The 25,992-nt window shown below is 50.5% G+C and overlaps 1 protein-coding gene and 1 long non-coding RNA gene across 2 annotated transcripts in view; one reads left to right on the top strand and one right to left on the bottom strand.

Moving 5' to 3' along the window:
• Nucleotides 1-4,200, bottom strand: part of LOC147577186 (uncharacterized) — a 92,089-nt gene extending 87,889 nt beyond the window's left edge. The window contains exons 1-2 of the long non-coding RNA XR_015240002.1: nucleotides 4,088-4,200; nucleotides 3,677-3,777 (exon numbers count right to left, since the gene is read on the bottom strand). This is a non-coding gene — a long non-coding RNA (uncharacterized LOC147577186). The remainder of the gene's footprint in view (nucleotides 1-3,676; nucleotides 3,778-4,087) is intronic.
• RBP1 (retinol binding protein 1) lies at nucleotides 446-25,072 on the top strand. The gene is made up of 4 exons (XM_025913625.2): nucleotides 446-656; nucleotides 1,109-1,287; nucleotides 22,874-22,975; nucleotides 24,827-25,072. The coding sequence occupies exons 1-4, from the start codon at nucleotides 584-586 to the stop codon at nucleotides 24,878-24,880; spliced, it is 408 nt and encodes a 135-aa protein (XP_025769410.2). The 5' UTR covers nucleotides 446-583; the 3' UTR covers nucleotides 24,881-25,072.
• The last annotated feature ends 920 nt before the right edge of the window (nucleotides 25,073-25,992 follow it).

Raw genomic sequence — 25,992 nt, 5'->3', positions numbered from 1 at the left:
ACATCAACCTTGCTTTTATTTGGGGGAGGGATGTGGAAATGTGCCCACTTTTCTCGCCCAGAATGCAACTCCCCAGCTTTTCTGACCCTGGCTGCTCACCAAGCCCGACTGACCAGGAGCAAAGATCAGTGACCAGCTCCTTTCCTAATCACTCCAGCAAACCCTCCGAGACTGTTTGTTAACCCTTAATGGCTGCTGAATGTGAGACGTTTAAGGCGTTGGAAGGAATCCCTCAGGAACCAAAGACTTGGAGCCACTAAAGCACCTCCCCCCTCCTCACCCCCAACTCCTCCTCCATCTGGAAGTGACCTTCAGGTCACTGAATGAAGGTGGCCGCAGGCCAGAGACAAACTTGGCCCTCCGACGCCCCCTGCCCCCGCCCCGCCCCCGCGAAGGGGGCGGAGCGACGGCTGCGAGGGCTCCTCCCGCGGGCTTTGTGCGCGCCTGGAATCCAGCTGTCGCCGCCCCTCGGAGCCCCCTGCCCCCGGCGGGCGCACATTTCCGGGCCGCCCACCACCCCGACCGCGTCCGTAGCCGCTGCGCCTGCCTGCTCCGTGGCCGTTCCGCCCCAGTAGCCCCCGAAATGCCGGTCGACTTCACTGGGTACTGGAAGATGTTGGCCAACGAGAATTTCGAGGAGTACCTGCGCGCTCTCGGTAAGCTGCTGCCCCGGCCGGCCGCTCGGGGACGAGGGCTGGGCCCCGCAGAGCTGTCCCGAGGGCCCGCCTGCCTCCGCCTGGGCCAGCCGCCGCCCCGTCGCCGGCCAGCGAAAGGGCTTCGGCCGCCAACTTGGAGGGTGGGGGTTGTTAGGACTAATTGGTGGTAAACATCTGATAGTTGCCTCTAGACGTGGATAACTTCATTAGGAAAGCTGGGTCTAGTTTGCTACGTTTTGTTGGTACAGGGTCAGCATAAGGCCAGAAAACTTTGTTGCAAAAAAAAAGAATGCGCAGAACCGGTTGCTGGCTGAGACAGCGCTAAGCGAACAGGAAACCCCAATGGTGCTGCCCCGGGGAGGAGCCGGCTCCTGGGACCCCGCTACCTTGGAGACAGTTATCTGAATTTTCCTGCCAATTCTCTGTCCCCTCTACCCCCTCATCCCCTGCAGATGTCAACGTGGCCTTGCGCAAAATTGCCAACTTGCTGAAGCCAGACAAAGAGATTGTGCAGGACGGCGACCATATGATCATCCGCACGCTGAGCACTTTCAGGAACTATATCATGGACTTCCAGGTTGGGAAGGAGTTTGAGGAGGATCTGACGGGCATAGATGACCGCAAGTGCATGGTAAGGATTTGCATACACCAGGGCATCTCCTGCCCAGGGGGCCTGACCAAAGTCTGGACTACTTCCTTTGGGAGGGAGGCGAATGTTCTTAGGGACCAAGGATCTTCATACTCCCAGCCCTCAAGGTAGGCAGCACCCACTTATCAAGCATCCCCTCTGCCCAAACAGGATAGTGATGGATATGAAAGCTGCAGATTGTTGAGTCTCTGTTGTGTCCAGGCACTGAGCCAGATGTTTCATACATCTGACTTTATCTAATCCTCACAACCTATGAGGGTGGTGGGAGTATGACCATTTTACAGATGAGGAAACAGTCTCAAAGAGATGAGTAACATGCCCAGAGTAGCTAGGCAGGGGCTGGGCTGGAATTCTAGGCAAGTCTGTTGATTCTCTTCTCCTCTGCCTGTACTAGGGCCAGGTGGAGGAAGGCTGAAGGAAAGGAGGAAAGAAACACAGGGAACTCTTTTGAAGTGTAAAACTTCCTGTATAGCCTAGCATGAAGCCATTCTAGGAAGCAGGGGATATCGTGATCTCCCTGAAGCCTCTGACCTGCCCCACCTCATCCCCGAGCTGGGATTTGGCTCCTGGCCCTCCCCTTCCCCACCCTATATTCCACTGCCTGCTGAGCTTCCTTTGAACCTTGTAGCCAACCCCTACTCAGTAGGTCATTGCCATGGTGGCCCAGGCTAGAGGAAGCATTCCTGCAGGAGGGGGAGGGAAGTGAGCAGCCTATCCCCAAGGGTGGGAAGCTGATGACCCAGAGACCCCAATTAGCGTTTCCACAGGAAATTCTAGAAGGTCAGCCCCAAGTCTCTATCAACATTCTTGGGTCACTGGAAAGTCTGGGTGCTCCCAGCATCCCTTTCAGTCTTGGGTCCAGAGCTAGTATTGTATGCTCACCCCCAGGGACCTGCTTTGCTTGTTGACGGAGCGCCCCCCCCCCCACCATCTCCCTTCCCCCTCCCAACATTTACTGAGGGTCTGCTGTGTGCCCTGCACCGCACCATTATTTTACACCATAGCCCAATGAGGGAGAGATCCACGACCCCATAATATACAATGACTGAGGCTCCAAGAAGAGAAGAGACTTGTAAGAGATGGGATTTGAACCCTAGGCCTTTGCACTTTGAAGCTCACCCTTCTGCTCCCTGCCAGGCCCCTATCTGCCGGTCACCTTTGCAGAAGCCAGATGGCAGAGGTTTGCTGGGGCTGTGGTTGAAGGTGCCAGAGTGTGGAATCCCAGGCCTGGACTACTCACCCCCGGCCTGTTGATTCATCCGAAGGTAGTCAGGAGTTGATGTCTGAGTCTGCTGTTTGGAGTGATGGCAGAGAGGGGGTAGGCAGCAGGGAGTGTCCTTGGAGAGGCCGATACTGGTGTAGGAACATGTCAGTTGTGCCTTAAGAAGGCCCAGGGCCTCTTAATCCTCAGAGAGGCTCGCAGTGGGAAAGGAGACCGGCAGCAGGGTCTGCCTTGGTAAGGTGAGGGCTCTGCCTTTCAGATAACTGTCCACGATCTGTTCCCTGGCCTGCTGGATGGAACTTAAGGACACCTCTTGTCCCCAGCTCACTCTTAGGGTACTCACAGAGCACATCAGACATCTCTGTTTGTTTTAGGTCACTGCAGCCTCTGGAATGTGCCCACTTGTACTTACTTGGCTAATTGCCTTCCATCTTGCTTTCTCTCCCTCATCCATTACTGCGTGAGACGTATGTTGATCACCTGGTAATACTAGCCAGTGCTGGCTGAGTGCTTACTGTGCACCACATACTGTTACCACGTACTATTCCCATTTTATTTTAACCCAATCTTCACAATACCGCTTTCAACCCCATTTCACAGATAAGAAAACTGAGGCAAGATTTCTTGTTGTGTGATGTTGGGGAGGTTAAGTAAGTAGCCGAGGGAGGGTTTGAATTTGGTCTGTCAGCTCCAGAGTCCCTGCCATTAACCACTGCACTGCACCTACCGCGTTCCTCACACACTAATCACGGCCCCAGGCACAGGGACATGGAGGAGGGTGTCACAATCCCTGATGTGCCAGGAACTCACAGTCTTTGTGGTGAAGACAGACACACACAGAGAACATAGTGTGATTAGTGGTGACAAAGGGAAGCACCTAGAGGAGGGGAACCCAGGAGGACTTCTGGAGGAGGTGGCTTCTACACAAGAGGAAAGGGGTAGAAGAAGCCAAGGTTTCAGACACAAAGGAAGGGGCACGTGGCCTCCTCCTTTTCTCAACTCAGCATTAGGACATCAGGACAACCCAGGTGAGCAGATCAGGGAGCTCAGCAGCTGGGCAAACTAATGACATTGGACTAGGACTCATGGTCACCTTTGCTGTCCCAGGACTCAGGGCGCCCCTCTCCCAAATGTATGGCACTCACTCACCTTGGTGCTGTTGGGGGGGTGGACGGCCTCTCTGCTCCGGCCTTCCCTTGACCCTTTGCATTGCAGAGAAGTCCTTCTCTGGCTGCCAGCTGGATGGAAGCCTACGGTGAAGAGCATAGCCAGGGGAGGGCGGAGGATAATCGAATTGTAGCGACTGTCCAGCCCGAGGCTTGCAAGGGCCAGAGAAGCTGCCTGCCAAGAGGCCGCAGGGGCTGAGGTCTTCAAGTCCCCCTGGGGTCCTGGGCCAGGCAGTTGCCAAAGCTAACTTTTACCGCCGCCCCTTCTGCTCCACACACTCCGCACCCACCAGCCAGGAGCAGTGGCCAGGAGGAGGCCAATCTGTTCTCGGCACCAGGTTGGCTGGATTCTAACATTTCCTTCCCAGCACATCACAAGGGTCTCATTTCTCACCTGGGATTGTTCATCTGTTTTGTTCATTCCTTTCTTGGTCCGACAAGCATTTTATGGCGCTTTCCCATATCTTTGCAACCCCTGTGTTACTGAGACGAATTGCACAAGATTCCTGCTCTCATAGAGCTCAGGGCAGTGGGGGAGGCCAGACATCCTGTGATAGCATGTGGGTGGGGGCAGGACAGCCAGAGAGGCACCCCCCCTGGATCTGGGAGGTCAGGGAAGGTTCTCACAGGAAGTAGTCTGAACTGTGGCTTGAAGGATAGACAGGAAATAGCCAGGCAAGCAGAAAGGGGACAAGAGGAAGGCCAAGGCCAAGAGAACAGAGGTTGGTAAATGCTACTTCAGACCTGTCCCACCTTGGCCTCTGGGCTCAGCCCTGGAGACACAGAAGCAGCAAGGCCTTCTGGAACATCCAGGCCATTTTTTTTTCAGTGATGGCAGTACAGTACAGAGCTGAGGAACACAGTGTGGAGGGGTGAGGGAGCAGTGGTCAGCGAAGTTGCCTGGTTGAGGGGGGCCTTGAAAGACAAGTAAGCATTAGGGCATATGCAGAGACGGGAAAAGTGCATTCTAGACAGAGGGAGCCATGTCTGTGAAGGCCCAGGAGTCCGAAAAGGGCTGGTTGTGAGAGGGCCTGGGAGGTGGGAGACGTGTAGTCCACAAATACCAGAATGCCAGATGTGACTGGGGAAGACAGGAGTGATGAGGACCCAGTAGGGAGCCTGCGTGTGACCCTGACAGGCTGCAGGGACCCCTTGCCGGGAGAGGTTTGGTCAGACTGACATCCTTCCCTAAGGGCCCAGGGGCTTGCTGGCTCAGAGACCTCTGATTCTGCCTCTTTCTATGGGAACATTATGTGTGCTCTAGCACAGCAGCCAGAGGGTGAAATCTGGCCTGCAGATGTGTTTTTGTTTGGCCTGCACAGTGTTTGAAAATTTTCAGAGCCAGTTGCCAAGGTTTATAAGATTTCATAGAAAAATCCATATTTCTACCTGTTCTTACCAACACAATCAAGATGGCTGAAAACACTGGGTGCCCATTTCTTCCTGTGCCGTGTGGACCCCTGGGGCACTGTCAGAGCTGTCCCTTTAGATGGGACACCGCCCAGGCCTCACCCCGCTCTGTTAACCTGAAGTCCAGGATCAAGGAGCCCTTTGTCTTTGTTTGCACTGTGGGTTCTTTAAAGTAGAGTTCTTTAAAGTGTCCTGAAGCGGACACCAGCCACAGGAGCGCACGAACTTGTTAGAAACACAAATTCTCCAGCTGCGCTGTTGGCCTACCGAGTCAGAAAGTCTGGGTGGGGCTGGTGGCTTGGGGTTCAGTATGTGCGCCACATGGCTCTGATGCGGCTGAAGTTCGAGAACCCCTGCTCTGGAGGAAAGAAACATCTCTGTGTACGTGCATCTCTGGAGACACTGGGAAACCATACAGTCAGCTGCAGAGGGCCCCGGGCCACCAGCTGGTTTGGTCTATCATCTGACCCCCCCCCTGCCCCCCGGAGACATTGCCATCCAGGCCCAGAGCCACCTGGAATGGCTCAGTTGTCTGTCCCCAGACTGAGAGGTGGAGGATGCAGATCTGTGTGGCCCAGGATCACTCAGCTCACATTTCCAGTCTGTCCTATTCAGATTTTATGTGACCTGCAGGCAGCAGGGACTGTCATTTTGGCGGAAATGTGTGAAGGCTGGGCTTAGCTTTTCTCCGCTGCCGCCTGCATGCCTTTATCCATTAAAAGCAAATCTCGGGCCCAGTTTGAAGCCAATATCACGTATTAAATCCAGCACAGGTAGCTTTGGCAGGGTGGGAGGGCTTGCAGGAGGAGGGCTCTCCTCAACCCCAGATAGTGTTCCCCACTCAGGCCAGGGAATCCCTTGGAATGAAGAATGATGGACTTCTTTGTTCCCAGCTGTCCCCAGCATGGGCAGCTTTTGTGGGAGAAGACAGCCTCGGTCGGCATCACAGCCATGAGCCCGGCTCCGCGCAGTGGTGGCAGAAGGGCCCTTTGTCATCCCACCTCGGACACTGGGGCCGGTTTTCCCTGGAGGGGGCACCTTTGTTCATTTGGGAGTCTGGTGCCTCTTGCCCTGGCTGAGGCTTCTCCCTCAGCTCCAGCTGTGAACTCAGGATGACCCCTTCTGCAGAGCCTGCCTTCCGGCTTGCGGCCCTCCACCCCTCTGTTGCTTTCTTTGTTTTTATTGTAAAAGGAAAAAGAGAATTCAAATAGCGAAGGAGAGAGTGGACTGCAAAGGAAAGGGCCCCTTCCCCTACTTGGCCTCATTCCCACCTCCCAGAGGGTATCACTGCTCCTGTTTCTGGTGGATCTGTCGGAAATCTTCCTCGAATATAGAAGCTGTCTATCTATTGATCGGTTTAGAAAAAAAAAAAAGGGAAGGAAAGAAATCCAGTCCTTGGCTCCTTGTTTTCTCACTCAGTGCTGCTTCTTAGGCATCTTTCCATGTCCGTGCTTGTAGATTTTCTGAATTCTCTCTTTTAACCATCTGTGTTTCCTTCCCTTCCTACCCTGACTTCCTCCCTTCCTTCCTCCCTCCCTCCCTCCCTCCCTTCCTCCCTCCCTCCCTTTCTTCCTTCCATCCATCCATCCATCCATCCAACTAATTATATATGGTAATACATGAAATCCACGAAACTGCTGTTAACACTTTGGTTTAAACTCTTGCCAGCTCTCTGATCCTGTTCTTGTCTCATTAATGGGTTTTTTTCTGGTTCATATTTTAAAGAACACAATGCCAATGGCACGATTAACTCCCTGGACCACAGAGCTGTGAACGCCCTCAGACTGGGGAGCCTTCCGAGGGCCACAGATCAGGCCCCCAGCCCTCTGCTGGATCCTTTCCAGAATGGAAACACGGAGTCTCTTTCATGTCTTAGCTAAAGTTCTCCGACCTTTGAAATCGGTGTCAGCAGCATGCTTTTGAGAATTACAAAAAGAAGAATTTAAGCAACCCAAATAAAATGCACAAAGTAGCTTTCAAGAATCACACTGTTGTGTTAGGTTTTGTTTTTTGTTAGGCAGGAACAAAGAAAAATAACAAGCCCTAAGTCTTTACCAAGCACCATGCCTGCACCGAATGATTTTAGCACTTTTTCTCTTTTGGTCTCCACAACAGATGCAGTTCTCTAAGTGTCATTATGCCCATTTTGCGGATGAGAATCTGAGGCTCAGAGAGGTGAAGAACCTTTTTGACCCCAGGTCCCAGCCAGCTGGTGGCAGAGGAAGGATTCTAACTGGTCTGTTTATAAAGGTCTGTATTACAAGGTCTCCCTCGGAGCTCTGCTGAGGGCCAGCACCTCAGGTCCTTATTGTGAGCCCATTGCAGGCTGGAGGTGAGCGCACAATACTGACAAGGCATGGGGGTGTGGACATCAGTGCTAGTCCTAGAGGCCGACATCTGGGCTGGAATCCTCCTCCCTTACCCAACTGACAGTGACCTTAAATGACTGGACACGCTGCCTCTGTCTTCACATCTGCAAAATGGGCATCATGATTGCTGTCTCACAAGGCAAATTCAGAGGACCATGGAGATAGCACAGGGGACAGTGCCTTGTGAAGCCACAACACTGTGTGCAATAAGGGACCGAAAGCCCTTGTGATGCCTTAGGCTAGAGGCAAAGCATAATCGTTGACGGTGGCCCGGTGTTGGTTGGGGGAGTTACCGCTGTTTGTTTTTCTGACCAACATTGCTCTCCCCACCCACCCAAAGAAACACCTCCTCTTCTGGTGGGAGGTATTCCCTTACTCACCTCATAGGCTCTAGTGGAGCTGCACGTCATGGTACACTGTCTCTCGTGGGTTGGGCACCTTAAACCAGGTGATGACCATGTCCAGTGACCTGTCACGGGATTGCCTCATCTCACCTTTTCCCGGGGTTTAATTTAGGGACGCTGGTGGAGAGCCGTGTTCTAGTCCTAAAGTTCATACGCTGGTGGGATGCCATCTCCCATGGCCGTGTGGAGCAATCCAACAGAAGGGAAAGATGAGGCCAGCAGAGAAGCAGAAATGAGAGAGGGAAGCTGCAACACTGGGGATTTGCTGGAGCCCCTGACACCAGCACATCTCCAAGACTTTCGGTGTACTTGAGCCAGCGGGGCATTCCCTTTCTTCCCCCTGAGGCTGTGTGAACCAGTTTCCTGGCACTAAAGACATCCTCAGACAGAGCCCACAGATCATGGGTTAAAGAACCACATCAATAGAGCAGGAGTTCTCAAACTTGAGCGGCCCACCCCCCTAAGTTTCCAAAATCGGAAGGTCTGCCATAGAGCCCAAGAACATGTTTTTCTAATGAGCTCCCAGATGCTGCTGATGCTGCTGGTTCAAAGGCTGGGCTTTTGATAACTCCTGAGAAAGAAAAATGAGGAAGCAGCCTGGCCCACGCCCAGGATCCTGTGATGTGCTGGTCATGATTCAGTGTAACAAGCCTGCGCCGGGGCTCCGGCTGCTTAGTTCTGGGGGCTGGATGAGAGTGGAGACGTGCAGTCCAGTCCCTGCGGATGGAGTCTGCTTGGGGACACCAAACTGGCAGCGACCCATGATGGCCTGCAACTGAGCCCCCGGGTAAAAGACCTCAGTAGTGTGTGTGTGAACAAGGACGGGCTATGACAGAGCACTTAGGAGCTTTGGCCTTGAGGTGGATCCAGATTTGAATCTGGGACACACCTTCCAGCTGTGTTTCCTTGGCGAAGGTACTTTATCTGTCATCTATAAAAATGAGCCGGGAGTCATAGCACTGAGATTATTGTGACAATTATGTATGGTGATGAGTTATTTCATTTTTCTATTGCTGTGTAACAAACCACTCCAAAACCCAGTGCTCCAAACCTCTAAGCAGTGGCAGCTGTTTATTTTGTTCACGAGTCTGCAATTTGGGCAAAGGGGGGTGGGTGGTCCCCGCGGCATGTCCTGTCTGCAGGGAGCTGGAAGACCCACGTTCCGTGTGGCCCCTCACACGCACTGTCTCCTGGCTGCTTGAGCTTCCTCAGGACATGGCAGCTGGGCCCCGAGAGTGAGAGGGCTGAGAGCACGAGGCAAAAGCGTATGACAGTGTTGTGATCTGCCTCGCCTCCAAAGTCACATAGCGATACTTTGCCATATTCTCTTGGTTGAAGCGGTCGCCGGGCCTGGATCCAGAAGACCTGAGTGAGCAGGAAACCCCCTCTGCCCTCCCCTCCTGGCATCCGGAGGCTGTAAGCTTATGACTGCCTTCCGGTCCCCTTGGCCCCGTGGGAAGCTTCTCCCGTAACCAGCCCTGCAGCTCAGGTCCTATTGTAACCTCTCACGCGGGCTTGAGGACTTACTCGTATTTGACTTGGAGTTGGCTGAAAACTCTGCCAACCAGTTCTGTGCCTGAGTCACAATGGCTTCGTCCCTGGGGGAAGCATTGGTGTGGCTCATCTGTGTTGCACAAATTGATCTGTGCTAGAGCATGCGTGCATACACACACACATACACACTACCCCTTGTCCTCCAAACGAAAACTCCAGGTCTCCGTTACGATGCCTGAAATTCCAACATTAGAGCACATTTATTTTGGTTAAATATCCCAAGCCTTTTCTAGGTGTTTCCTTTAACCAGCAAATACCTTAGAGGGCTGGTTGTCTTTAATACAGGGTGATTGGTGAGTCTGTCCTTCCTCCCCCCCCCCCCGCCCCCCACCCCGCTTCTTTCTTTCCTGACCTGAGGGGCCAAGGACAGCAGAGGAGACTCTGGGGAAGAACTGTATGAACAAGATGGGCATGAAAGGTGTGAGGGTAGAGATGGAGGAGAACCCAGGCTGCAAAACCCACCCTTACCCGTCCTCACAACATACCTGGCTCTGCACGCAGGAAATGAGGGGCTGGGGAAATCCTGTCTGACAGTGTCCGGTGAGTCAGAAACATCATCTCACTCTTTGGCTCCGAGATCCACTTATGTGATTACACTCCAAGAAAACCATTCAAAGGAAAGCCACGTCTATTTGTCCAAAGGTATTTGTTTGTAGCTGTGTGGTTAATAACCCTCCCCAACCTACATATAAGCACAGCCACCATCTGGGGGCTTCTGTGTGGCCGGCTCTGCCCTTGCACTTTACATATATTATTTAATCCTCCAACAGTCCCGGAGAGGAGGTGCTACTCCTGTTTTACAGACAGGGACCCTCGGGTCCTATGTCACATTGCTGGTTAACCATAGCCTTGGGATTCAACTTCACACCTCTCTGACTCCAGACTCTGTGTGGTTTGCAGAACTGGTCGCCTGCTGGTGTTCCTAAGTGCCACATAACCACAGGTGGTTAGAGTAACTGTGGCTTTTTGATTCCACAGACCACTGCATTGCCATGTAAATGATCACCGTGAAGATAAATGGAAAGTGTTTATGGGCAACGGTAGATTCTGCTTCTTAGCATCTCTTTCCCCTTCCCCCATCCCCACTTCTCTGAATATCTCTTGCCTGTAATAATAATAATAATTATTAACATCTCTTATGCTTACTCCTGTGCAATAGGCTCAGCACTTTCCAAGAATTCTTTTTTTTTCATTTTATAAATTTATTTTTATTTTTTAATTTATATCCAGGTTAGTTAGCATATAGTGCAATAATGATTTTAGGAATAGATTCCAGCGGTTCGTTCCTTATGTATAACACCCAGTGCTCATCCCAACAAGTGCCCTCCTTAATGCCCCTTACCCATTTAGCCCATGCCCCCATCCCCAACCCCTCCAGCAACCCTCAGTTTGTTCTGTGTATTTAAGAGTCTCTTATGTTTTGTCCCCCTCCCTGTTTTTATATTATTTTTGCTTCCCTGTCCTTATTTTCATCTGTTTTGTATCTTAAATTCCACTTCATTCCATGTATAAAGTCATGATAGTTGTCTTTCTCTGACTAATTGCGCTTAGCATAATACCCTCTAGTTCCACCCATGTTGGTGCAGATGGCAAAATTTCATTATATTTGATTGCTGAGTAATACTTCATTGTGTGTGTGTGTATATGTGTGTGTGTATATATATATATATACACACACACCACATCTTTATCCATTCATTGTTGATGGACACTTGGGCTCTTTCCATACTTTGACTATTGTTGATAGTGCTGCTATAAACATGGGGGTGCATGTGCCCCTTTGAAACAGCACACCTGTATCCCTTGGATAAATACCTACTAGTGCAATTGCTGGGCTGTAGGGTAGTTCTATTTTTAACTTTTGAGGGACCTCCGTACTGTTTTCCCCAGTGGCTGTACCAGTTTGCATTCCCACCAGCAGTGCAAAAGAGTTCACCTTTCTCCACATCCTCGTGAACATCTGTTGTTGCCTGAGTTGTTAATTTTAGCCATTCTGACTGGTATGAGGTGGTATCTCATTGTGGTTTTGATTTGTATTTCCCTGATAAGTGATGTTGAGCATTTTTTCATGTGTCTGTTGGCCATCTGAATGTCTTCTTTGGAAAATTGTCTATTCATGTCTTTTGCCCATTTCTTCACTGAATTATTTGGGTTTTTTGGGGGGGGGGAGGTGTTGAGTTTGGTAAGTTGTTTATAGATTTCAGATACTAACTCTTTATCTGATATATCATATGCAAATATCTTCTCCCATTCTATTGGCTACCTTTTAGTTTTGCTGATTGTTTCTTTCTCTGTGCAGAAGCTTTTTATTTTGATGAGGTCTTAATAGTGCATTTTTGCCTTTGTTTCCCTTGCCTCCAGAGACATGTTGCGTAAGAGGTCAAAGAGGTTTTGTCTGATTTCTCCTCTGCGATTTTGATGACTTCCTGTCTTACGTTTAGGTCCTTCATCCATTTTGAGTTTATTTTTGTGTCTGGTGTAAGAAAGTGGTCCGGGTCCATTCTTCTGCATGTCGCTGTCCAGTTTCCTTAGCACCATTTGCTGAAGAGACTGCCTTTATTCCACTGGATATTCTTACCATGAACTACGTCTTCACCCTGATCTCCCTTCCACCATTCTCAACACTTCACCCTATCGTTCACATTCTAAAATGGGAATCTCACTGTATCACTCCCTGGCTCAACTGCCCAGGAGCTCCCCAGGGCTGGCAGGCAAAGGCCAGAGGTGGCTTGGGTTTTTCAGGACGTGGCTCCAGCTCCAATTCCTACCCACCCCATATCCTTGGCCCCATCCCACCATTTGCAGGCGCCTTCACTTGCCCTCCTCTTTGGCATCTCTCTGTTCACTTCCCTGGGATAAGTCCCCTGCTTTCTCCCTTGGGAGAATAATTACCCACTGGTAAAGACCAGCCCGGGCTTAACTGTTCCACCAACCTTGTCCTGACTCCTCATCCCACCTCATTCATCCTTTCCTTTTGCTTCACTGTCACTCTCTGCAGCCATTGCTCCCAGGGCACCTGTGACACTTATTAATGCATTTGAGATTCTAGACAGTGGAACCCACACTTTACCTGTCCAGTGCCTAGCACAGAAGGCTCCATTGTGTTTGTCATATGAGTGTTACGTAAAAATAATAGAACTTCAAGCAATATAACTGGTAGGTCATATCACTGCAAGATCCATTTGCCACTCGATAATAGCTAGTGTTTGTTGAGTATTTCCCATGTGCTAGGGATTCTAGACACTTTCCATGCATTAGTTCTTTTCTTTTTTAATGTTTTTTTATTTATTTTGAGAGAGAGAGAGAGAGAAAGCAGGGGAGGTGAAGAGAGAGAGGGAGAGAGAGAATCCCAAGCAGGCTCCATGCTGTCAGCACAGAGCCCAATGCAGGGCTCGAACTCAGCCAACCATGAGATTATGGCCTGAGCCAGAATCAAGAGTCGACGCTTAACCGACTCAGCCACCCAGGTGTCCCTCCATGCATTAATTCTTTTAAGCCTCACGATTTTGTAATGAAGATGCCAAAATTCTTCCTCTATTCTATGTGAAGAAAATGAAAGCCAGCACCAATACCACTTGTCTGAGCGGAGAGAGCTGGTGGAGCCTGAATTGGGATCCTGGCAGTCTTGAGTCCAGATTGCTACCAGAGAGAGGTGGCATCCTTGTTATGTTAAGGGTCACAACTCTGGAATAATTTCTCTGTGAGGCTTTTGAAATGTCAAATGCAGTGTCCCCAGTGAGGTAGCGGGGTCATGGATGGAATTGTCAGGTGCAGAGGAGTGGGGGTCTGGTTTGCATCTCATTTCTCCTCAACAGTGGAGGCTGTCCATGGCCCAGCTCTCTCTGCGGCAGAACCTGGCTGAGTCATAACCAGTTCACCTCTGGAGCCAGACCATCGTCTTTGGAGTCTCATCTATGCCACTTGCCAACTGGGCATGAAACAAGTTATTTCACCTCCCTGTGCCTCTGCTTGTCTGTGAAATGGGGATAATTATAAAGTAAGGGATCCCTACTACTCTGCGGTGAGGATTAGATGAGGGAAAGCCTGTAATCGTCACCTCCATCAGTATGAGCTGTTACTGTTAATTCTTTCATCGTGTAACCTGTGTTCTCCAGAAGACAAATTCTGGAGGTGGTGACGTGTGTGTGGGTGCCCTGGCCACCCAGAGAAGAGCTGGCAGAGCTACCTCACGCAGGCTGGCCTGCAAGGGCGCATGCCTGTCCACAGCCGGAGAGAACAGGCTGGGCAAAGCCAATGGCAGAGGGAGCTATTGCTTATGGAGGGTTTGCTGTGTCCAGCACTGAATGGGTCCTTGCAACCCCTTGTTTCATTTCATCCTGATGCTCTTGTTCTGCGGCAGGACATTCAGCCCCACTTTGCAGATGAAGAAATGGAGGCTCAGAAGGTGGGGTACGTTGCTCAGGGTCTCCCTGCTAGGTAGGGATGGATTGGGGCTCGGGCCTGCATCTCTCCAAGACTGGCACCAGGCCCCCCCAACCCCCCACCCGCACAAATGCCCAGATCAGGCAGGCAAGCCGGCCCATAGCCTGCCTGGTACTGTTTGGCAGCAAGAGCATCCATGGCGGCAAGATGCTCATGGGGTAACAGAGAGCAGGCTGCGGGTTCCGAGTTGGGCAGAACGGGGTTGAAACCATGACTGGCACTCTTCCTGGCTTGTGTGGCCCTGGGTGTGACAGCTAAGTGCTCTAGGACTCAGCATTTCAGGCCAGTGTCACACAACGGCTAATGCAGTTCTGTACAGCTCATCTTTGGAAAACGGCTACATTATCTGAAAATAAAAATGTGCTCATTGCAAGAGTACCCCTACAATGTTTTTCTGCCATTTGTTCGTTCATTCAGCAAATGGTGATATGCATTTTCCCTGCCTTAGATTCTGTGGTGGGGCTTGGTATCCTGCAGTGACTAAAAGGATCCCAGACCCCAAAGAGCTCTCAGTCGAGAGATCCCGACCTGCTGACTCCTCTTCAGCTACTGAGCTAGCATCTCTTATCTCCTGGGAGCTGTGTGCTTCTGTTCGCCTTGAGAGATAAGAAGTAGAAACCAGAGGCTCTTGTGGAAGTGACGAGGTTCTGGTGGACTCTGCCCTTCAGAGTCCCTCCGAGCACTGTGGCAGGATGGCCCCTCCTTTACTGTACATCCTCCCCCGCCACCTCCCAACAGCCCCCCCCCCCCCACACCCGCCCTGTGGACTTGATAACAAGCTGATTCCCTGCCCTGGCTCAAGTAGCAGGCTGGCTCTGCCTGCCAGATAAGCAAACATCCGGACTGTCCGTTGCTCAGGTCTGGCTGGTTGGAGCCGCCAAGATGTAAAGTGAGGGAAAAGAGAGGCTGAGTCCTCTCCCCAGTAAATTCTGGGCTTGGAGGAGCAGGGTCAGGATCCTTGGGGAGGGTCATGCCAAGAGAGTCCAGCTGGGCAAAGCTCATTTAGAAGCCTCACTCATGCAGCCTCCGGCCTCCCTGCATCTGTCCAGGCTGTTCCTCTGTTTGGGATTCCCTCATTCCTCTTTTCCAACTTCTACTTCTTAACTAACTCCCGTGGTGTTTTCTGGTGTCAATTCCAGCATTAATTCCAGCAGTGATTATCCCCTCCAGGAAGCCTTCCCTGATAGATCGCTGTCCCCATTCCAGAGACTGATGAGATGCCTTCCCACTTCTGCAACCACCATCACCTGCCTCAACTCAGCACTTGCCATCCTGTTGGAATTCTCTGCTTGTCTTCTTCTCTAATAGTCTGTCTGCTCTTGAGAGTAGGATGCTCGCCTCACCTGCCTCTGTTTCCAGTACCCAAGGCTAGTGTGCAGGTGTCGAGCGCACGATTGCCGGATGTTTCCTTGCACGGAACCACGCTGGAGAATCCTACTGCTCATTCGAAGATCAGCTTAGATCAGGTAACTGCAGGGCACAGTAGGCAAAAACATGGACTCTAGTCCAGTGAGACGTCTCATCTCCCCACTTCGTGGCTGGGCGACCTGAAAGGCTTAGTCTCCACATCTGTAAAATGGGAGAAGTGCTCCAGGAAGATATGACCCAGGCTGTATTTAATACCCTGCCCTGCCCAGTGCATAGTGAATATTCAGCACATATTGTTAGAGTAATGATGGTGATGGTGACGGTGACAACGACAGTGGTGCTATTACTTCCACCAGAAAGCCTTCCCTGTCCCTTCACTGGGCTGGGTACCCACCACCCACCCCAACTCAGAACACCAGTGGTGTCAATGCCAGTTTACATATCTGCCTTCCCCTTAGGCTGAGCTGCTCTGTGGCATAGCTTGGGTCCAGCCCAGCCTTAGGGCCCCTAGATTGGGGCACTCAGTGCTGGGTCCCTGTATTGGCTGAGCACAGTTTCTCATGAGCCCTGTGACTTTCTCCAGCCCCATTTCCCTCCTCCCCATCCAGAACCTTGGCCTCATGGGGCCTTGAGCTCTCTAAGGGCTTCTTGTTTTAAAATTGATCCTGGGTGCTTTCCAGAATGTTTAAGGAATTGTAAAAATGACACGTCAAGATTAGCCATAATATTTTATCATTTTGTTTGTCCTAAGAGTTGTGTTATCATTTGCGGTTAGCTCCTTCATGGCATTAGAATTGCATTCTTTCATGCCCACAGAGGTCTTGTTGTGGCTTTACTGGTTTATAGTAGTTGCTCATAACAGCTTTTGTGTCTCTAATTACTCGTTCACATGTTAAGGCCTTATTAATTTAGTTTTAATCTGCTTTTAGAGAGAATGGGCTTTTCCCCTGAATGTGCTGATTTTAGATAATTACCAGCCTCCTAGGAGTGGATCAGAAGAGAGTGAGCACACTGCTCACCGGGCCGAGCCTCGTGGGCAGCTACTGGACTTTTCCACCAGAAAGAACTGGGTCCAGGTGATGGCCCAGCCCATAACCCCCACGAGACATAGGCTGGTTACCTGACTAAGTCTAATTTTTATCAGCTCTAGAGCTTGAAAGTCAAGTGAAACGTGGAAGTACCTGGCATTTGACAGGCTCCCTGTTACCTTTCCTGACTTTTCTCATCCACTCACTTATTTAACACAGGCACCAGAGGCTGTGAACTGTCTTATTGTCCCAGGAACTCTCAAAGGGTGAAGCATACTTTAAAATCAGACTCCAGGAGCAATGGCCAATTTGCAGCTTTTAGCAATTCACATCATGTACAGGAAGAGTCTAGTCACTGTCTGGTTTTTCAATCCCCCACCCCCTCCAGAATTTAAAGAGCACAGGCTTTGGAGTCAGATCTGGGTCAATCCTGGCTCTGACCTTTGCAGAAAGAAGCACTATGGACAAGACCTCCCTTCTGACCTGGCTCTGGAACCACAGAGACAGTAAGATGCAGTCCTAGGTGCCTCTGGGAGGTGGGTCCGTAAGCACAGGGCTTCCCCGAGCTGTGTGGGCAAGTGTGGAGGGGTCAGTGACCCATCCTCCCCCTGCTTGTTGGAATGGGTGTTTGGGGCATGTGGGAGCTTTAACAAATGTCACAATTCTTGGGAGGCAAGATGAATCCCACTATTTGTGGACCAGGCCAGGTCACTGACAAGAGATGGGTCCATTTAGTGTGAATAGTCTGTCACTCCCAGTATAGGTCACCTGCACAGGGCAAGGGGGGCCTCGGGACCCCTGGGACGTGCTTCCTCAGGCTGCCTGCCGAAGCCGGGTTTTCTGTGTCACTGGTCCCCATGCAGCCGTGCCAGCTGGGGTTTCTAAGTGGTCAGGGGAGCTGGATAATGGCTTTTGAAGTGACAGTCCCTTGTCATAGTGATGCAAAGCTGTCTTCGTTCATCTGTTGGTGCATGTCTTTCTGGGAAAGCTGCTGACAGAGCCAAATTGTTAGAGGTTATTTGTTTTTAATAGAAAAGTTACTGGACTGGCTTCACTTTACAACCAGCTGCCCTGGACTCCAGCCCTTTTGCAGACTTGCAGGTGGTCCGTGCAGTGAGGAGAGAAATTGAAGGTGGCCGGACTTCCCCTTTGTTTCCAAGGTGGAGTCCCAGAGCCCACAGTGGGGGTACAGACAGCACTGCCTATCTCTGTGGTTTGTATCGTGTCCACCTCAGCCCCCACAGGCACCTGCCTTCCCATGCCACTTGGAAAACATCAGGAACATTCTCTCGCCTGAAATTCCCCCATTAGACCCTGGCTAAAGGGATTAGGCAGTAGAGAGTGCCTGAGCTGGGAACCTGCGTTGAATGAGCTCTTAAAGACCCTTTCAGACACGGCATTCACAGGGCAAGCCAAATCCTTGTCCCAGATTTCACTGCTCCTGGTCTAGCAAAGGTGGTTGGCTCTTACCACAGAGGACGTCACAGGAGGAGTTCTTAGGTCCTGGGGAAGATTGTCATCAGGAGTTATCACAAGAAAACAAGTGACCATTGTTTGTTACCCAGTCCCCTTCCAACATTACTTCTTTCTTTATTTCCCCTCTCCTGTTCTTGAGTGACCATCCTCCTCCCTGACTCCTCACCCCTCTTTTCTGTTCTTGGGACAAATCTGGCCCTCTGGGGAAAGGCTGGTTTGTTCCCATAGGATACAAAGCTTAAATAGAAAAATCCATTCCCACCAAAAGTGAACATGAGCTAGCCAAGTGGGAGAACTAAATCACCGTTTTGGAGCCATCACTGCCGTGAGTGGGGAGTCTCCAAGTCTTCAGCTTGAACAAAAACTAATTAAGTTTTAGGGCAGTGGACATCCCAGTGCTCCTGGGCGCCCAGCTCAGCAAGCAGCCCTTGCAAGGTCTCCTCCTGGGTCCAAGTCTCCAGGAAGGGAAGGAGCTTCTGAAACGTTTAGCCACAACGAACAGCCTATCCATCATGGCTTCACAAACTTCCAACTTAAAAAGAAAAGACTTTTAGTTATTGTCCAGCTTGGACAAGCAAATCCCATCCCTGTCTAAACTCTGGAGGTCTTGATGACTATTATTTGGGCCTCCTATGCCAGCCCTGTGCATTTTACGTACATTTTCTCTCATCCTCAGCACAACCCGGTTAAGTAGGTCTTTTGGTTAGCTAATGCCACATAACAAGCTGCCCTGAACCTAATAACTTAAGATGACAACCATTTATTCTCCTGATTCTGTGGTTCAGTTGGGCAATTCTTGAGTTCCATGTGACTGCATGTTTAGCTGAAGGCTCAGTTGGGGTGCCTTAGTTCTCCTGCAGTAACCTCTGTCTTGTCCTCCAGGGTTTTCCACGTGGTCTCTCTCCCCAGGATAGCCTGGCCATCCTCAAAGCCCCGCAACTTGGTTCCCACAGGGGAGGGTTCTGAAAGACCAAGCCCCCGGCGTACGAGCGCTTATAAAAGCGCTGCATGCTTCGTGCTTGCTAATGTCCCGTGGGCCAAAGCGAGTCACAAAGCCAAGCCCAGAGTCTGTGCAGGAGGGGACTTCACAAGGGTGTGAATATGTGATCCATTAATCCCTCTTTTGCGGATGAGGGCACTGAAGCTCAGGAGGTTACTCTCATTGCTCAGTCATTCCTCACGGCTAGAGACTGAGATCCCAGGTCTGTTGACTCCTAGGCACGTATTCATTGCGGACAGTACTGGGTCCACCTGATACAGGTGGAGGGTGGGCGGTGGGAGGGGGCAGGTACCAGGAGCCCTGTGTACATGATGGCTGAGCTTCCTGCCCTTTTTAGCCTGGAGGACAGCTCGGCTTCTTCCCCAGCCGACGGGTTCCACCCAGGAGATCAGAGCCAGCGGGCTGCGTTGCGGGTGCAGGCAGCCCTGGCAGGCATTGGAAACATGCTCCAGGCCACAGTCCCAGTTTTCAGCCTGGCGCTGTGGCCCCGTCTAGTCCCCCAGCCCTGTTCCCACCCTCTCCTTAACTCCAGGATAGCTTTTATGGCACTGGCCTGCTTGTCCTTAACGCACTGTGTTTGGCATGCCTTGCTGCTTAAAAACAAAAACTAGTTTATGTTTCCTGTGAGAATGAGGAGCCCTCCCAGCCACTGCAGCCTCTGGGTTTCCCCTAACACCAGTGCCAGCCACACCAGGCTGGAACCGCCTCGTACTTTTCCATCTTCTCAGCGGTGATCTCTTGAGGACCCATCTCTGGCTCTCAGCACCCACACCCAACAATGTTTGGACTGAACTGAAGGGTGTTCTCCTGGAGCTTCTCAGAGTCTGAGCACAATGCCTATGTGTATGTGCAGCCCCCAGAGACTCTAGCAGACACCTGCTGGATGCCCTGCCCTAGGCTGGGAAACACGGGGGTCACAGAGTCCTGCAAGCCTCATGTTCCAGCCCAGATTCTTTCCTTGTTAGCTGAGTGACCCTGAGAAACTGCCTTCACATCTCTGAGCTCAGCCTCCCCTGTATACATCCAGTCCAGACGAGAATAGTCTCTGTTCTGTCCAACGTACCCAGGGTCAGAGACAACAGGAATTTGGGGTTGAGGAAGTGTCTCCTTTGGACACTGCCATAGCATTTGTGTGTTAGGGATCCTTCCCTTGAATGGGCTTGATTGTAGGGCTCTGAGAAAGGGTTCTCTATGCCCAAAGATCCTTCTGCCCTCTCCCTCTATCCCTCCATCTCTCATGATGCCTGAAATTCTGCTATCCATAATTCTCTTGCTAAGGTATTTTATTATTTGTATCCAAATGGTCCCCATTAAAAGATGTCAAATGATCTGGAAAGGGTAACATGTTGGTTCAGGAGCAAAGACTGCCTTACCATTAATGAACATCTCTTTCAACCTCATGCCCTGACGTTGATGTTGGACGGTAAACAGGTGTGAGCTTTCTGGGGCTCAAGCTGGCAGTAGTTATCAAAAGTCTTAAAAATATGCATACTCTTGGGGTGCCTGGGTGGCGCAGTCGGTTAAGCGTCCGACTTCAGCCAGGTCACGATCTCGCGGTCCGTGAGTTCGAGCCCCGCGTCAGGCTCTGGGCTGATGGCTCAGAGCCTGGAGCCTGTTTCCGATTCTGTGTCTCCCTCTCTCTCTGCCCCTCCCCGGTCATGCTCTGTCTCTCTCTGTCCCAAAAATAAATAAACGTTGAAAAAAAAAATTAAAAAAAAAAAATATGCATACTCTTGAATGCTACAATTCTTCTGTAAACGTACTCCAAGAAATTGATGTGTTCAAAACTGGGTTATTCCAGGCAGTCTTACTTATAATAGCACAGAATAATAAATAACTTAAATGTCCAAGAACACAGAATGGATTAAATGATAGTGTGTGGATATGATGTAATACTAGCAGGCTTAGCTCCGTGGTCCTGTGACCAAGTACAGTCACACAGGTCACGAGGCACAGAAGGGCCCCTCGCTTGGTTTAATGCTCGTCTGTCACCATCTTAAAATTCCTAACATTTTTTTAAAAGAGCCCCTCATTTTCATTTTCTGCAGGGCGCCACAAATTATGTAGCTATTTCCTTAATATTATGTAACAATTAAAATAATGCTTATGTGGACTATTTCTTGAAGTGGAAAATTGCTTCCATTAAATGAAGAGACTAGGGCCCAAAACCATAAATGATGCAATCCTAATTTTTTTAAAAACAGAAATATATATATGCATTCATAGAGCAAAATACTGGACATAAACACACCAAAATGTTAGAGTAATTACCTCTGAGGAGGCAAGATTACAGGTATTCTTTTTATTACCATGTTCTTCTTTGAGCATTTCTTGTATTTTCCAGCACAGAGGGCCTGAATATGCTTATTGACTCTAACATATCTGGCAAAGGCAGAAGTGTATATAGCGTAACTGGGGACCAGCGATCTTTTCTTAGGCTCAGATGGAGTCTGGAGCCTTTAATATACAGAGTAGACTTCAGGATAAACACACAAAGAGAAGTTCAGTTGATGGGGAAGCCAAGTACTCTTACAAGCTCCTTGAAGCCGAGGAATGTCTGATTTCTCAGTCCCCACTTCCCTTCATAAGCCCGGCATGGACGGGGTGCCCAGTGGATGGGCATCTTGTCTTGTGGCTTGAGTCATTAGTGGTCTTTGCCCATGACACACCTCATCAGACATCAACTTCATTATGTTCTCATTTGAAGGTGGGAGCTTCTCTGTGGCTGGACATGTGCCCCGAGTGATCTCTAGACCCCAGAAAGGAACGTCCCCACCCCAAGTCCTCCTGATCTCCGTCTCCCCCTGGAAACAGGTTCCAGGACCAGAGGTCTGATTTACTCCTGCACACAACTGGCTCCACCTGTCACCCTGTGCCTGTGTTGCCTTGCAGGCTTCACCCTAACAGCAGAGGGCAGCAGTCATCAGTGAGCCCTGGAGGGAGCTGAGGGGTTTGGAGGAGGAGGAGGTAGTCCCCACTGCCCAGTGAGTGGCCCCACTCACTCCATACTCATTTCCCAGACTTCTTCTCTCCTAAATCCTTATCAGGCTGTTGCTGACTATCTATCAGCTGAACAGCTAAACGTGGCCGGGAACACATGAATCCTAGAAACTTGCCTCTGTAAAACCAAGGCCGGCGAGTGAATGGCCTCTGGCCCCTTCCTATGACAGATAGGAACACAGGCACCCAGAGACAGGGTGGACCTGCCTAGAGCCACACAGTGAACAAGGGGCAAATGGAGTCTTAACTGCAGCAGTGAGGAGGCAGGGCTCATAATGTGCAATTGCCACATATGGAAAGGCTGTTGAAGGGGAGGTGGGTAGCTGCAAATACGGGAAATGCCCATTGCACCTGCACAGTAGCCTCTCCCTGCCCACCTGGGGTGCACTCAGCCCTCTGAAGCCCCTCCTCCTTTCCCAGCCCCCTACTCAGCCCCAGCTCTGAGAGCCCCACCCTGATGACCTTTTCTCTCCTAAGTACCCCTTTAAGTGAAATTTAGGGAAGTTTTTGTAAATGTTAAAACTGATTTCCAGGGGACATCTGGGTGGTTCAGTAGGGCAAGCACCCTACTCTTGATTTCAGCTCAGGTCAGCTCACTGTTGTGAGGTCAAGCCTCACGTCGGGCCCTGCACTGACAGTATAGAGTCTGCTTGGGATTCTCTCTCTCCTTCTCTCTCTACCCCTAACCTGCTCGCACACACACACTCTTCTCTCTCAAAAATAAAGAAATACTTAAACAAATAATAAAATAGGGATGCCTGGATGTCTCAGGCGCTTAAGCTTTCGACTTTGGCTTGGGTCATGATCTCAGAGTTCATGAGTTCAAGCCCCGCATGGGGTCTGTGCTGACAGCTCAGAGCCTGGAGCCTGCTTCAGATTCTGTGTCTCCCTCTCTCTCTACCCCTCCCCTGCTCACATTCTGCCCCCCTCTCTCTCTAAAAAATAAATAAATGTTAAAAAATAATATAATTAAATAAAATAAAATTGATTTACCTGTTATAATAAGACACGTGGTGGACGGAGTTAGGCTGCAAATGTTCTGTAATGAAATTGACTTGAGCACACCCTGCGTAAACAAGGTTGGGGCTGCTTGCTCAGGACTGACAACCCTGTTCCTTTGCTTGGCAGACCACGGTGAGCTGGGATGGGGACAAGCTCGAGTGTGTGCAGAAGGGGGAAAAGGAGGGACGCGGCTGGACCCAATGGATTGAGGGTGACGAGCTGCACCTGGTAGGTTGTTGGTGTGTGGGGTGGGGGCGGGGGGGGGGGGGGGGGCAGAACAGGGTCCAGAGACTATAATCACTGTTGAGGTCCAGTGGACCTTGGAAAAATACTCTGTGGCTGGGCCTTGGTTCTGCTCTGAAGCTTCTCTTCCAAGGGCCTGAAGAAGACCTTTGAGTGACTTTAAACACTGAGCCCCGAGTTTTCAAGGTCTAGGCTGACTCAGCCATCCAGTCAGAGACATGAGGAACAGAGGTGCGTTTGCTAAGCATCAGACGTGGAGCTAAGCTCTTTTGCATTCCATAATCTCTCTCTGTCCTCTCAGCAGCCCTATGGGCCAGCTGCTATTAGGGGTCCTATTCTGGAGATGAGAACATGGGGGCGCACATCCAAATTACACAGCTAGGAGACGGAAGAACTGAAATTTGCTCCCAAATGATGTCTGTGTTCACCAGGCCAAGCTGTGGCAGGCTCGAATCAAGGAGAATTCTTTAAGCTTCTCAACACTCTAGGTCAGGGGACGAGAAGCCTTTGTCAGTTCAGAAGCCTAGGTGTGGGCCTCTGGCTTGGGAACTCCGGTCAAAGCCATTTCTACTCCATCCATTGTCTGGGAAAAGTACGCACAAATCCAGAAGAAGGGGCTTAACATCTGGAGAGCTAAAATAACACATGTCCTCCGAAAGGAGACCTCCCATCACTCCTTTTCCCTTGGAACTCCCCGACTACCTTCCTTCTGAGAAAAGAACCTGGTCCAGGTGACTTGGGTTCTTCAACTCTTGACTCAGTGGGTACCTTTGAGTAAGTACCTTCCTCCCTCAAGCCTCCCCTGCAAAATGCCATCCTACCACAGGAGTTCTGCAAAGATCCGAGTCCGTGTGAATGCTGGGAAGAGGCACGAGGGCATTATTTTCAGAGGCATTAGGCTAACGCAGTCCCTGACCTTGAGCCTGTCTTCTCCCCGGGCCTCTATTTCAACTGCAGAGCAATGAGGGTAGATGGGTATGTGGTCTCCACTGGCTCATTCAGCTCAGTAGTTCTGTGGCTCTATGCCAGAGGTTGCAAATGGCGGGGTGGGGGCGGGGAGGGCTCGGACCTCTTTTCTTTGGCCATCAGGGAGCTTCACACTTCTTCAGGGAACAATTTAAAAATTAGGAGATGTCACGTAAATATTCAGATTTTCAGCCTCCTTCAAAACACAAGACAGAACAAAACAAAACTTGGAATGTGTGGTGACACTCTGTGTGTCATTTCCCCCAGCCACTCAGCAGGGGCTGTCCTGTAAGCAAGGCATGAGCTTTCTGGTCTGCATTTGAGTACTACCTGGGAGCTTTTACTAATAGCAGTTCCAGGGCTTCACCCACTGAGACACTGATATAACTGGTCTAACCTGGGACCCAGGCATTTTTTCAGACTCCCCGGGTACTCTAATGTGTAGCTGAAGCTTAGAATTTCCACGCCATTTGCAGCTTTGGCCTTGGCGACCTACTGAATCCTCTGGGGGTTAAGCCATGTGTCTGGGCCCGATTTCTTCCAAGCTTGGGCACAGACTCTGTCTTGGGCTCAGGACTGAGGTTCTGAAAGCCTTTTGGCTCCTTGAGTGTAGTAGGGGGAGGGGAGGTATCAGAGGGTCCTGCTGGCCTGTTTTGAACCACATTTTTTTCCCAGCCAGCCCTGCCTAGGGCATAGCGGGGCCCAACATCCACTGATCCAGTTTAACGGACTTTCTAAGGAATTGGTTAGTTCGAACCAACTCTTGAGGAGAAATAGCAGGCGCTATTTTCGAAGTTCCTGCCCCTGTATGCACTGAGCCCCAAGTGTGACTTTGCTCTGGCCAATGACAAGCATCTGCTTTTGTTTCAGGAGATGAGAGTGCAGGGTGTGGTCTGCAAGCAAGTGTTCAAGAAAGTGCACTGAAGCCTGAGCAGACCTTGATCTCGAAGAATGAGTGGCATGGACGTGTGGGCCAGGATCCCCTTCTTTGCACAGCATGGGGCAGAAATGTCCAGCCACTCCTAGGCATCTGTTAGCAGAGTCTCTCTCTTGGCTTTGTCTCTTTTCTTTTCCTTAAAACGAAGCCATCCCAATAAAAGTGATTTCTGCTCAATACATCTGTTTTGAAGAAGCTTCAGAACCCCACTGTGCTCACTTTTTCTCTGGGGCTTCTGAAGCCAGCTTCTCCTGATGCCATCCCTGGGCTGAAGGAGAAATATCACCCACACACCTGCAGATTTAGTCCTGACATTGCACCTGTAAGGTCTTTCCCCAGGAGCACAGGCTTGGGTTCAGGATGTGTGAGCTGACATTCAATTATCCACGTGTTAAATACCTTGCATGGTACATGTCTAGTCAGGACCAAAATGTAGTGAATGCCACAGAAGCAGGAAAAAATGCCCTCCACCTGGGAACTTAAAGCCTAGGTAAGGAGATCCAGCCACCACCGATCTCCAATTCCATACTATACACATAGGAGATGCTCTAAAAATGATTCGTAAATGAGATGGAACTGGATAGAATTGTAAGCCAAAACTAGAATGAGGTGAACCTTAACCAAAGGCAATTACCAGTCGGACTTGATTTCAGAGGTGTCATGAGCACACAGGTTACCACCCCAAACTGTTCCACCTCACTTATGAGCTGATGTAAAGCCTTCCTTCTCACTGTTATCAATGAGGCATAACTGGCAAATCCCTCTAGAAGAGGGAGACTAGCTCATGTTCACGCTAAAGTGTAAATGACTGCTAGTGTGCCTTGGCATAGAGACACTCAGGGAAACTGAAAGGGAGGAAACGAGAGACCAGGATAGAGGAAAAGCACTGCACAATGGAAGACTTCCATCCAGGAACCCCTTCAACATCAATCCTGCTTAGGCTGTGCCCTGGCCCTTGGAAGAGTGGGTTAGGAGCCAGACGAGCGGAGTTCCGATTCCTACTCCACCACTCACAAGACAACACCACAAGTCTCTGGATCTCACTTCTCAAGTCAGAAAACCACACTAACAAGCTACCTCCCCTTCCACCCAGGTGTGC

The sequence above is a fragment of the Puma concolor genome, chromosome C2, assembly GCF_028749965.1.
Source record: "Puma concolor isolate L17-30 chromosome C2, mPumCon1.1.hap2, whole genome shotgun sequence".
Lineage (NCBI taxonomy): Eukaryota > Metazoa > Chordata > Mammalia > Carnivora > Felidae > Puma > Puma concolor.
Note: the sequence above shows the minus strand (reverse complement) of the source record. Positions and strands in the feature narration are given on the sequence as shown.

Coding starts and splice junctions, on each gene's coding strand:
- RBP1 (XM_025913625.2), top strand. CDS start 584: ATGCCGGTCGACTTCACTGGGTACTGGAAGATGTTGGCCAACGAGAAT. Junction 657..1,108: donor GGAGTACCTGCGCGCTCTCG/GTAAGCTGCTGC, acceptor CATCCCCTGCAG/ATGTCAACGTGGCCTTGCGC. Junction 22,976..24,826: donor AGGGTGACGAGCTGCACCTG/GTAGGTTGTTGG, acceptor CTTTTGTTTCAG/GAGATGAGAGTGCAGGGTGT.